At 47.5% G+C, this 12,748-nt stretch overlaps 2 protein-coding genes across 2 annotated transcripts; both read left to right on the forward strand.

Annotated features, from left to right (window-relative positions):
- The first annotated feature begins 666 nt into the window (after nt 1–666).
- Nucleotides 667–3,895, forward strand: LOC142767184 (uncharacterized). Its single transcript, XM_075868407.1, has 3 exons — nt 667–950; nt 2,599–2,798; nt 3,513–3,895. The coding sequence occupies exons 1-3, from the start codon at nt 667–669 to the stop codon at nt 3,866–3,868; spliced, it is 840 nt and encodes a 279-aa protein (XP_075724522.1). The 3' UTR covers nt 3,869–3,895.
- Nucleotides 3,896–3,923: 28 nt separating this feature from the next.
- LOC142767185 (uncharacterized) lies at nt 3,924–12,275 on the forward strand. The gene is made up of 4 exons (XM_075868409.1): nt 3,924–3,930; nt 6,454–6,656; nt 8,286–8,575; nt 11,374–12,275. The coding sequence occupies exons 1-4, from the start codon at nt 3,924–3,926 to the stop codon at nt 11,564–11,566; spliced, it is 693 nt and encodes a 230-aa protein (XP_075724524.1). The 3' UTR covers nt 11,567–12,275.
- The last annotated feature ends 473 nt before the right edge of the window (nt 12,276–12,748 follow it).

Here is a 12,748-nt window from a genome sequence, read left to right on the forward strand (position 1 = left end):
CACAATTATTAAAATAAGGTATAATTGAACTAATCTCTTCAAGATTGTTCCGATCGGGTTGATACGGCAGTCTGGAATGCCCCGCCACGGTGGTCTAGTGGCTAAGGTACTCGGCTACTGACCCGAAGGTCGCGGGTTCGAATCCCGGCTGCGGCGGCTGCATTTCCGATGGAGGCGGAAATGTTGTAGGCCCGCGTGCTCAGATTTGGGTGCACGTTAAAGAACCCCAGGTGGTCGAAATTTCCGGAGCCCTCCACTACGGCGTCTCTCATAATCATATGGTGGTTTTGGGATGTTAAACCCCACATATCAATCAATCAATCGGCAGTCTGGAATACAATCTCAATATCATAATGCTTGTAATCTTAATTTAAATTATTGCGCATTGCAATTTCGTTTCTTCTTTTTTTAATATAACCTACATTTTTCAAATAACATTTTAAATTTTCAACTTCGCATTCTATAAGCAATCCACAAGAGTGGGTGCGTACCATAGAGTGAAGAAAAAACACACTCCGTTGTGGGCAGCAGTCAAGGGCACGTTCAGAGAACAAGAGGAAGAAGAAGTGCGTGCGCAGGCTGACGTGTCACAGCGTGGTCTCTTGAGTAGGTTGTAGCCCATTCATTGGAAAACCAGTTCACCGGTCCTCAACTAATCAAGCCGAAATGGCGAAAGGACCGCCGATGAACACTGCACGACCAGAGAAGGCGCCCGGAGCACCTGCCGAGAACAAAGCTACAGTGCAGAGAGCGAGGCGGCGTCCATTCCTGGTCCGGTTCTTACGCCGTGCGATCACTCGGAAAGCCGTCGTGAATGCTGTCCCGCTGATCGTCATCGTTCAGGTGCTGTACCTGACCAAAGGGGGCGCGGGTGTCCTCAAATTCAAGCAGCGCACGAACGTCATCCAAGATGGTCGAAGCTTGCGAGACAACGCGCAGCAGGAAAAGGAGTAAGTGTCGAAAGGGTTCACTTATTCTCAAATAGCTTATTCCCCCCACTGTTTCTTGACGCTTGTGTAGTGTTCCGAACGAAAAAAAGTTATGTCGAGCTTTGTCAAAAGGTAGTGTCTATATTGCCGGCAGCCGGTAGAGTATACCGACCGACCGGGTGCCGGCAGTTCTTTCCTGTAGGAGGGTTTCAAGTGACGTTCTCTGGGGAGTGTGCAGAGGCTGGTCTGGTGCTGCCGAACGGCGAGGAGCTACCCAGGCTAGAGGAATACCGCGACCTAGGCGTGATATTGTCCACCTCAGAGATTCTCTTCTCACGACATGAAGCACACTTGAAACTAGCGGCACTGCGAGCTAGCCGCCTACTGCCTCGACAATGCCTGTGGGGCGCGTTAAATTAGGTTGTTAGGTTAGGTTAAGTTAGAGGAGCTCAGGTCCTTGACTCTCCTTGACAATAGTGATCAGTGTTGCGAAATGTCGGATAGCAAAAATAGCTAAAGGACGGCTTAAAGCTAAAAATACAGCAAGCCGACAAGACAGGCTCACCTGAAATGTGCCTGCAGATAAGTCACATGGTCATGGGCTGCAAAAAAGGAAAAACTACCGGCAACTTGTTTTCCTGGACAATATGCCGGTGGCCGGCCCTATAAACGCGGCCTCGTCGAAAATCTTACCGGCGTCGTTTCCGTAACGGAAATGACGTCGGCAAGCTTTTGGTGAAGCCACACCGTTTCATTCCGAAATGACGAGTGTAACGTTTCACCACTATTTAACTTTTATGATAAAAATACGTTGGTAAGGTTTTGGTGGTGGCAGCCTTTTCTGTCATGCAAATGGTGTCGGTGAGCTTCCGTCACGACTTTGTGTCTAGGGGTAAAGTGACGTTGGTGATGACGTCAGGGATAAAAAAATCTCAATGAAAACTGTTCGCACGTATAGGAAATATTCATGTTAGGGACTATGCAGCGCTCACAAAAAGGACAAAAGTAAAAAAAAAAAGACGGAGATTCTGTTTGAAGGCTCTCTAGAGCAAAATTCTTGTCGTACTAGTAAATAACTCTCTCAGATGAGAAAAGCACCATGTTTGCTGTGAGAGGACGCTCGGTAAGCGGCAAAACACGTAAAAAATAAGACGCCACCTTGAAGTTGCCACACCGGTTCACAGATTTGGGCAACGCCTGCTAGGACCTACGCAGTTCCAATTCCATAAAAAAACTGAATACAGCGTCTTTTGAGAGAGCAGGTGTGCACAACGGTTGAAAAGATAAAAGACACGAAAACGTATCCGCGCATGTCCGTGCAATATGCCGAGCGATCTGCCATACGGAGGGGGTGAAAGATAACTGTTGAGGTATTTGATTCCATGTTTATTCAAGCTAATCAATGGTTGGTTCACGTATGCCCTAACTCATTATCGATGTGTGGCAGATTGATAGATCAGCATATTGCATGGTCATGCGCAGATAAGTCTTCGTGGCTTCTTTCTTATCAGCCGTAGGGCGCGCCTTCAGTGGTTCGAAGGCGTTTGTTTCTTGTGTCGGGGTCTGCATGCCCTGTATTTGTAATGAATACGTACCGACTATAGCTTAGCTCTATGTTACTCTATAGCCACCGATAGACCTTATTTATTCCACCCTTTCCAAACTCCAGTCAGTTGGACCAGACCTCGTTGCGAAAACCAGTGCCCCCTGCGAGGAGCAACCAGGTGGCCATGCTCTGCACCGTAGGATCAAAGCTACCACTACAGGTGCCGGTCTACCCTGCCGACGGTGTGTGCACTTGGATTGCCTATATTCACGCTCGCTACGATGGCAGCTCCGCAATCCTCGTACCATCAACCGAAGGCGCAGGTACGTCCGGTAAGGGTAGCCTTCGCGTTTCCCCGTAGACAGAGGAAATAATTAATGTCCTATGGCATAGTCAACAAATCGCACCGAGGCGCACAGGCGCTGCAATTGTTGGTAAAAAAATGGCGCGCAGAGGAACCCCGGTGCAGAACGTTGCGAATCGTTGAAGTTGGCATTATACAACGTCATCAGAGGAGGATGACACAAAGGTACACCAAGATGGCGACTAATATCGCGCATGTAGGCTTTAATGTTACTAGCAGTCTATAATAGGGAACAGCAAAAGTCGCAATAGTAGTATAAGAGCTAGCGGACTATAATGCCAAGGAAAGTACAGCGGATTATATATGTAACCTAAACGTTAAGAAGGAAAAGTGGACGGAAGGATAACTTTGCTGCGATAAGATACCGAACCTGCGACCTTTGACCTACGCGTCCAATGCTCTACCAACTGAGCTACTGCGGCGGCCATCTCTCCGCCCACTTTATGGGGTATATGTGTGCATTTAAGCGTGGAAACGTCAGTCAGCGCCCGTCAGTAGTCATGACGGCTGGTGCAAAACACTCTTTTGTGCCTGCGGTCGTCTTGTATCACGTGATCTCTTTACGTGCAACTTGATACTGTTCTGTTGGCTCTCTTTAATAGCGTGTCTAAGAAAAAATGAGCCCTTAAAATTTCCATCTTCCATTTTTGTGCTCTTTGATATCACCCGACAGGAAACCACCGTGCCTGGTTCTACTTTCGCCGCTACGTAGGCATGTACAACCGTACTCGTTTGCTCCCTTCCCTGGAATGGGCGCACTTTCGGAGGACGCTGGGCGAGGGTCTCAACGCGTTCCAGGCGCGTTCACTGAACAGAACGCTGGTCAATACTGGCATGACGGGTCTGTCGATGCTGAACGTGCTCGCTGATGTCGGAGACCTGCGGTCGCTGAGCCGCGTGTTGGCCACACTGGCGGGCGCCAACCAGGGCATGTTTCTCGCCCTTGGGCTCCGCCTGCTGGGGCTCCTGGACAGCACTGCCACCAGGATAGTGCCTGGTAAGTTGGTCGTCAACGGTAGTGAATGCTAGTCGGTTGTTACGTATGCATATAAGTTAAAATGGTGCGAAGTGGACACGAACAAGAATGCTCGGTGACCAGCGCTGACTTGGTTTATTGCAGGGGGTGCGCGTATACATTGAAACGGGAAACTCGAAGAAGGGGACCATATCAGGTCTTCTGGCGGCGCCTAGGTCCACCGGGACATGTTTGTTTAGTTATAATAGATTAGTTTTGGAGATAGCTACTGTCCTTGTCTGTGAGCAGTTGGCAGTCAGCGTTCGTCCTGATGCGCATTCTTGCCGATCACTACACCGCGCTGTGTTTAAGTGTGGGTATAAACCAGATTGTTTTTACCCTTGCACCCACGTTTAGAACAAGCATACATAATCTTCACTCCGGTTGCAATCGATCCAGTAGAAATATCAGCAGTCATGCAGACACTGCGGAATCAGGGCGTCGACGAAGCATATATAAACATCCTGGAAGAAATCTACAGGGGATCAACTGCTACCATAATGCTTTTATAAAGAAGGCAACAAAATACTAATCAAGAAAGGTGTAATCGATCAGCAAGGCCAGCGTACGAGCTGCTAGATAGATTACGTCACACCTGATGACGAGCGAGCACCGGCGGCCATCATGTGACAAGAGCAGGCTCGATGTTAGTGTAGACATCCGTTCCATGTCGTCAGCTTCCTAGCAAATATAAGTGACAGAAATAACGGGTGACCGCACCGAACGCCAACTTAGAGTTACGCTATTCAAAAGCTCCATAATAAGAGCTAGGTCAATTCTAAAATGAGAGATCATTGACATTCTAACGTAGTTGTGCTGAGCGAAAGACATTACGGACTGAGGAAAAAGGAAAATGGTATACTGGACAGACCAGACGTTGCGGAAGTAGCTCACAAAGTCCCTTACGACGACTCGTAGGTGAATTCCATACTATTTTTTTTTCATTTTCTTTCTAGGCGATGTGAGTGTTCTGGGACAAAAGCGTGGGGAGAGGGGGCTACAGCGAAACTTGCAGCCCCCCCCCCCCCCACTAGTAATAAGGAACCCTGCACACTCCTATGGTTAGACGACAGCTCATCTCTTGAATCCGCAAGCTTACGTTGAAGTTTGTTTTGCTCGCAATTTTTAAGGACGACAGTCTTTCTTCAGATACTTGAAAGTAGAAATTTTGGTCTGTCTGTCTGTCTGCCTTTTCCGTCTGTCTGTTTGCCACACGATTCAGCCACCCGGCCAAAGTTTAAGCACTTGCTGAACGCCCAGCCATCTTGAATTGGTGGCTGCATTCATACTTGTGAACATTGCCGATCGAAAAACAAATATTACGCAAATCTGAGGTGCCACATTAGTACGTCAGTACTAGGTGGTTTGTTATTTTATTATAAAATACATAAATACGTAATTCTAGAAAAGCTAATGTTTCTTACGCCGCGCCGAAGATGCGACGCTTAGCACGAAAAAAGATGGCCGGCAGAAGACTATCATCTTTCGACGACATTTGCAGTGAAGTGCGCAGGTTCGTGACCACTTTTTTCGTTATTGTTGTTGCAATGCTCGGAGCGAGAATCGCAAAGTGAACTTGTTGGTATAGTCGTGGACAACTTTACTTTGCAATGCAGTGAAGGATGCAAAGCCCAATCACGCGTATCCTACCGCTAATAATGTTGTCCTACAATCGTGTTCTTATTTTCTGCGTCAGCTATGAAAAATACTACCTTCATTTTTTTTTCATGTACATCTCTGATACGGCGCGCAGCTCGCACCAGTAAGATAATCGTTTTTTTTTTTTAGATTCGCTGTCACTTCGTGTTCTTCAACGCGTGGGAAAGCCTCGCTTTATGCGTGCACCTCGAATGCCAAGCAGCGCCTGTGTCGCTATGAAACGCTGATCGAGCGGATCCATCACTTTCCACCGCGATACTGAACACATGACATACCGGACTACTTCGCGTATACTCGGCGACTTTTCTTGGCACTGAAGGGAAAGCTGCGGAGGCGGAGCTTCTGCACATGTAGCACTACCGCGAAGTGTACTCCGTTCTCGCGCGCGTCTTGTAACGCTGTGTAAAGTGACGGGGGCGCACCATCAGCGTTTCATGTAGACGCAGACGCCGCTTAGCGTTTGAGGTGCACGCAAAAAGGCGGGACTTTCTCAAGGGTTTCAAAACACGAAGTCACAACGAAGAAATTAAAGGAATTCCGTATATCTTACTGGTGTGAGCTGCGTCTTATCTCAAATAGCTCCACGTAGAAAATAAAGGAGGAACATTTATATTTCACGTTGAAAATACGGGCGCTACTTTGGAAGCGCCTTAACTGGTGGTAAGATGCACGCGATTTGGCTCCGTAGCTTTCCCTTCAGTGCCAAGAAAAGTTGTCGCCGAGTGTGGCAGTGCATGTGCAGAAGCTCCGCCCCTGTAGTTTTGCCTTCATTGCCAAGAAATGTTGTCCGCGAGTTCGCATTAGAAGCAACTGTTGCAGCTCGACACAAGAACGAAAGAAGCGCGGCGTGTGCCTTCTTCGAGGCTTCCTTCGTCGTTGTGTCGAATTCACGCTGCAACTGATTGATTCTAACATTCGGGGCTTCCGTGCATTCGCGCAGCCGACGTCCTGGACGCCCTTCTGACACCGCTGAGTCTCTTCGTGCTTGAAACGCACCTGCCCGTTCCCGAAGACAAGTGCATCACGGCGCCGCTGACGCCCCTGTTTCCTTACGGTAGCCAGCCGCGACCCACGCTCACGTTTCGCGGAGTCAAGGCGTTCTTCGCTCAGCCTGCCCTCAGGCTTATACATCCGAACGCCACGGTGAGCTGTATAGGGTTCACTTTGTCGAAACCCGTAATATCTCCAGATGCCATCGACAATATGAGTGAACGAAGTTTGCTGTGTATTTAGGCATAGAGTTTCCTAAAGCCCTGCCACGGTGGTCTAGTGGCTAAGGTACTTGGTTGCTGACCCACAGTTTGCGGGATTGAATCCCGGTTGCGGCCACTGAATTTTCGATGGAGGCGAAAATGCTGTTGGCCCACGTGCTCATATTTGGGTGCACGTTAAAGAACCCAAGATGGTCGAAATTTCCGGAGCCCTCCGCTACGGCGTCTCTCATAACGATATGTTTGTTTTGGGACAATAAACCTCGCATATCAATCAATTTGAAATCAGAGTTTCCTAAAATTAACTGCATGGCACTCTGGCGTTGCGATCGTTCAGTGACTATGGGAATTATACGTAGTGCATGGATTTGCCTAGTCTTTGTGCTTGCGCGCTTCGAACACAGTTGTGGCTTTGTTTATTGCAGTGCTTCGGTTTTGTTTCGAATGAAAGAACAAACAGTTTTGAACGATTGTGACTCGATTCGAATTGGTGAGCTTAAAAGATTAAGGTGCTGAACAGTGACTACTAAGCTATTGCTAATTGTTGTTTCGTGACAAAACAGCTTCAAGCCATGCGAAGCCGGATGGAGGATAAAGTACGAAGATTAGGCAAATCCATGTAGTGCGGGGTCTATCTAGTACGGGGGATAAGCCACAGCGTCCTACCCAAGGAGGTTTTAGAAAAATCCTGAAATGGAAGCTCCCGAAAAGCTCTGCCAGCAGTAGTGAAGCCAGCTTTTGCCCTCCAAAGATCTCAGAAGCATGCCACTTGATGTCTGGTGGTGCCCCCGTAAACATCAAGTGGCTTTGATATGTTAGTCTAAAAGCTACGGTAATTTTAAATTAAAAGATAGCTAGTTCTTTCCGAGTAAGTAATCCGCAGGGACTAGCATCGGTGTCTTAAAATCGAATAAAGCTTGCCTTGAATTTGAGGTTTACTAGAGAAAACCAGTAACAAAAGGACGCACTTGGAGCACTATCTGACCCGAATATGTTCCCACGTTAAACTCGTTGGGCGTTGAGGAAAACGCTCTTTCTCAATTGCCGAACGCCAATAGCTCATCATGCCCCTAATAAGATGGCTGCCGCAGCCGCCATCTTACGGTTGGCACGGCTTCCCTCGTGGGCAAGAGTTTCCACTCCAGCAATATCTTGTAAACCTCCTTGGTCCTACCCAGTGCCTTACCCCCGTATTCACAAACGCTGCTCGACTCGACGTCCACCCTTCACATTACAGAGTTGAGCACTGCGCCACTACTCGGCATAAAATCACGCTGCGCTACTGAAGAATCTTAGCAGACTATCGCTGATATGCAGTGACTTGCCGTGGCTAGAGATGGCGCTCCCATCGGCTTTCTCAAGTGAAGGCGAAGCGTTGAGTGAAGGGAGGTTCTAGAATACAGGGGTTAGACAGGCCGGAACGAGCTAGCGCTTGAGCGTGTTCTGGCAGTGCATGGTGCAGTAGTTGCGCGTGCTCAGCAAAGGTAGTCGCGCAGAGCGGATTGATCTTCGCCCTAAGCTGATTAGGATCTGAAAGCCGATTACCTCGGCGCGCGTGCAGGGCCGTTGCGTGTCGTTTCTGGCCGGGGCAGTGCAGTTCCAGGTGGCCGGTGTCCGCGCCGCTTCCGCCAACAACGCCTCGAACACCGTCGACGCGACAAAGCCTCGGCGATCCCCACGACCCCGGCACGTGCACAAGCCCGGCGAGCCGTGTCATTCGTGGTCCCTGGTGCCGGTGCAGCTCGTGTGCGGCCAGAAGCACGTGACGCACATAACCGACGCCGTGGTCTGGTACGCCACCTCGGAAGGCAATTTCATCGCCTACGAAACGTGGGAAACCTTCCTTCGAAAGTAAGCACTTTCTTTAACTGCCAAAGTGACGGAACGATTCGCGAGTTTAGAGATATTCGCTAGCCCCGCCACGGTGGTCTAGTGGCTAAGGTACTCGGCTGCTGATCCACAGGTTGTGGGATCAAATCCCGGCTGTGGCGGCTGCATTTCCGATGGAGGCGGAAATGTTGTAAGCCCGTGTACTCGGATTTGGGTGCACGTTAAAGAACACCAGGTGATCTAAATTTCTGGAGCCCTCCACTACGGCGTCTCTCATAACCATATAGTGGTTTTGGGACTTTAAACCCCACAAATCAATCAATCAGAGATATTCGCTACCTGCATCCACGTTCATGGGCGACTTCTCGAAAAGGCCCCACAGAGCTTTTCCAGGTAACTTCGAATGGTTGCATCATTTCAGCTTTGTCACACGTGTAATTGCTTTGTCTCCTCTCGTCCCGACGAGAGCCCTGGAGGCTGATCAGAGAAAATTGAATGTGGGAAATTTACCCTGCGAGTACCTCACGACCTCGAGCACCTTTTATTTATTTTTTTGCTCCTTCGAGAGGGAATGAATTACTTTCGGTGGATTAATGAGCTCGCGAGCGGGCTAGTGGTGACCTCCCGTGGCATCATCAGTCACTATGCAACTCACGATGCTCAAATCAGCCAATGGTGGTGAATTAGCGTATATGGCGTGGTCATTACGGTACGTGGCATCATTTGTAAAAAGAAGAGGGAACGATTTTTAGCCGACTCTCGAAATGAATTGCGAATTCCACGTCGCGCACTGCGCTGTAATGTTTGACTCGCGTGTTCTCATGACCTTAAATTATAGATCACCGTTTTCTGACCATGCTGAAAAAGCGTTGCAGTACATCTTAAAATAAGTCATACGGCGACACTGTGCTTAGAGAGAAAAGCTAGTTCTTTCGTCGACCCAGAGTGTCCTTAAGAATTTACACCTTGTGAAGGCCTGAAGCATTGTGTCAATCCGAATTATTTTGTAGCCATATTCATGTGGTGGTTTTGGGACGTTAAACCCTACATATCAATCAATCAAATTATTTTGTGGCAATATATAGAACAGTTGTTGACTTGGGGGGCGTTTTTAAAGAAACTCAGCAAACTGCGCAAGATTTTGCTGATGATATGATTGGGCCTGCTCCAATAGTTTTTTTAATTGTGGTTTTCTCACCAAAATATGAATCTATAATGCGGCGAACATATAGATAGCCTATTATCGCTAGTAAATAAACGCCACATTTTCCGATCCAAAAGAAAGGCAGGAACGGGAAGATGGAAGCTTGCGATGTGAAATTCGTAAGGTGGGGGTGCTGCAGCCGATGTTTCGACAAGCGAACTTTTCTTCTTAAAAACGTCAGCCTAGGCTCGTTCAGTTGCAGCCTTAAAGAACACAAGTCTGCTTGTTGATACATCGGCTCTCGCACCCACACCTGTTAACGAATTTCTCATATAACGCAGATGTTACATATCGTGTTCAGGTATGAAACAGGTCACCCGCGTCCACCAGATGTCGGTGGTTTAATATCGAACCTGAATACATCTCTCTGTCTGCTTCCAGGTAAATCAGAAATAATCACAATCATGATGTGACACCACACTTTGCACGTGCCTGAACCATTAGCGACTGAAAAACCCTGTCTTCATAGGATTTTCCTGAATGTGGCATTCCTGACTTCGAAAAAAAAAACGCATGCATCTTTTCGCTTGAACAATATTGTCCATTTTACCATGCATAACGCCATCTCATGATTTCAGTTATGTCACTTAACTTTTTGTGCTTGAGACTATTTCTAAAATTGTGTACACTTTTCCCTACTAATGTTTACTTAATTCATCCTAGTTAGCATGCACTTATTTTTCAATAGTAATGTCAGCTATAGTAAGAAAACTTGATGTATAAACTGTTAACTTGGTTTTCCCTGTGTTACCTTGTTTGCCCCCCCCCCCCCTGCTTGGTCTACGGACTGCAGTATGTACTAAATACTAAATAAAAAAATTGGCCCCGTATCTGCATGTTACACCGCAAATGTCGTCGAAAGACGATAGTCTTGCGTCTGGAGAGAGTGAACGAAACGGTTATTTGATGTTCTGCGCAAGAAAATCGGTGAATGGTATTCTGGAGGCGCTGTGTTAGTGTGCCTCGAGCGTTCAGCAGAGGCGAACGAGCGCATCAAGTCACGTCACACGTGAGACATGAGCTATCTGGCAGTTATCCTGGGAAACGGGGCGCGCGCCGTGCGCGCCCGTCTCTGAGGTGATAAAGTGTAAAACGCAAGGCGACAGGTAGGTGTCACCACCGCGTCGTATTAGCGAAGCGCTGGAAACACTTGCCGTTTCGTGCAAGCGTTGCATGGCCAGCGCAGCGTTATAAAGGCTACGATCCTTATTACTTATTTATGAATTCTTTAGTAAAAAATACACATACGTAATATTGACGTGTTGTTATGGTGCCTCAGATATGCACAATAATTGCTTTTTAATCGACAATTGCGTAAGTGTGAACTCTGAACCTTGAGCAATATTGGTGGGTGCTGCGGATGGAGTCGGCCGTTTGGAGTATCCTTTGGTCACTTTGGTGCCGTTTAGGGTACCATTAAGGGTGGACAAACAGACTAACGTACATATAGACAGACAGGTAGACAGACAGACGAACCAGAATTTTTGCGTCTAAGGTCCCCAAGCAAGACTATCGTCTTTGAAATGTGCACTCGGGTAACGCAGAGGCTTAAAGAAGCTCTAGAAACGACGCATTTTTTCCCCTACTTTCTGTCTCTCTTGCTCTTTCCGAGCAGGGCACGGCACGTTTTGATGGACCACCTCGTATCCGAGATACCGACGTGCCTGGCCTTGTACTCGGTCGACCTGGTGCCTCCCCGGATGTCGTGCGCGGCTTTCTTGCACAGCAGCAAGGGGCTGATCCACGTGGCCGTCAGTCTATTGCAGACTTTCCAGACTCCTCAAATACCCAACGTCTTCCAAGACTGATGGATTCGATGAAGAATATTTTTTAAGTCAAGTTCTTGCGGCTAAAACCTAGGACTTACTTTTTTGTTATTCGTTATTCCATAGACTGGTATTTAGCGTGTACAATCTGAGAAAATAAGTTTAATCGGTATGTTTTACCTTATCTCAATGGATCCGAGCTTTTTTTTTCTTTACGCAAGTGCTGAGAAAGATAACGTTTCTACGTATTCTTTTGCAAAAAGCAGTTGATAGCGGTGCTCAGCCAATGTCCTTCCTTGTGATTGTGTTCGATTACGCGTTGAAGCAAATGTGAACGTACTGCAAATCGCATAGCGAAAACGTTCTCTTAAATGTGAAACGCAAAGCCCCTTGTGCATCCGCCTAAGATAAATCGAAGCTGAAAGTCATCTTTTTCTTTTTTGTAGTCGACGTATAGGGGAGCAGAAAACACGTGCCATGGCTGCACGTGCCACTGTCAGGGGCAGGCTTCTTTTTTTTTTCTCTTAAGGTCATGCGTCCGCCATTTGCGATCAATGACGTCATTTTTACGTCATACCTATAGTCCCTGAGGTTGCAATGACGAGTGATGATAAAGGAGAAATAGAGACTTGACATACCAACCAGCAACCTTTTAATCATCAGCGCGTGGCGCTAGCCACTAGACCACGTAGTGTACGCTATCGCAATCGCTAACGACGAGCCGTTCATATACAACAGAATTGAAAGTTGGGCTAGTTTGATATGCATGGTATAACTACCAATGTCACATGAAACACAGCAAAAAGTTTGTGGACTGCGCAATGGGCGTTGTTTACATGACTCCTTTTAGCTGTGGTAAAGTGTATATCAGTCAGTCGGGAAGATGCGTCAATGTTCGTCTCAGAGAGCACGATTCTTCTTTGAAATCTTTGGGTGCATCGCATCTCGCGGCTCATTGCAGAAAGTGCGGTTGTTATCCTCTTTTTCAGGATACTGAAGTGGTTTTTCAGTCTAAAAATAAATTAACTCGTGAGTTCACAGAAGCTTTTCACATAAGAAAAAGAGGGGAACAATGCGTCAGCCAGCCTTCGGTTTTGCTGCGGTTTTGTTTTTCTAGATTATGTTCCGAAATAATCTGTCTTCTTTTACCATGTGTTCTCGATGTGCCACGGATGTACTTTTTTGCCTGCACACGCATGCGTCGTGGTTTTCATTTGCCTGTAT

This window comes from Rhipicephalus microplus, chromosome 7 (assembly GCF_043290135.1).
Source record: "Rhipicephalus microplus isolate Deutch F79 chromosome 7, USDA_Rmic, whole genome shotgun sequence".
Lineage (NCBI taxonomy): Eukaryota > Metazoa > Arthropoda > Arachnida > Ixodida > Ixodidae > Rhipicephalus > Rhipicephalus microplus.

Bases quoted from the DNA above. Each gene is read 5' to 3' on its own strand.
- LOC142767184 (XM_075868407.1), top strand. From the start codon at position 667: ATGGCGAAAGGACCGCCGATGAACACTGCACGACCAGAGAAGGCGCCC. The intron at 951-2,598 runs GTAAGTGTCGAA...TCCAAACTCCAG, and splicing joins AACGCGCAGCAGGAAAAGGA to TCAGTTGGACCAGACCTCGT. The intron at 2,799-3,512 runs GTACGTCCGGTA...ATCACCCGACAG, and splicing joins ACCATCAACCGAAGGCGCAG to GAAACCACCGTGCCTGGTTC.
- LOC142767185 (XM_075868409.1), top strand. The intron at 6,657-8,285 runs GTGAGCTGTATA...GCGCGCGTGCAG, and splicing joins TTATACATCCGAACGCCACG to GGCCGTTGCGTGTCGTTTCT. The intron at 8,576-11,373 runs GTAAGCACTTTC...CTTTCCGAGCAG, and splicing joins TGGGAAACCTTCCTTCGAAA to GGCACGGCACGTTTTGATGG.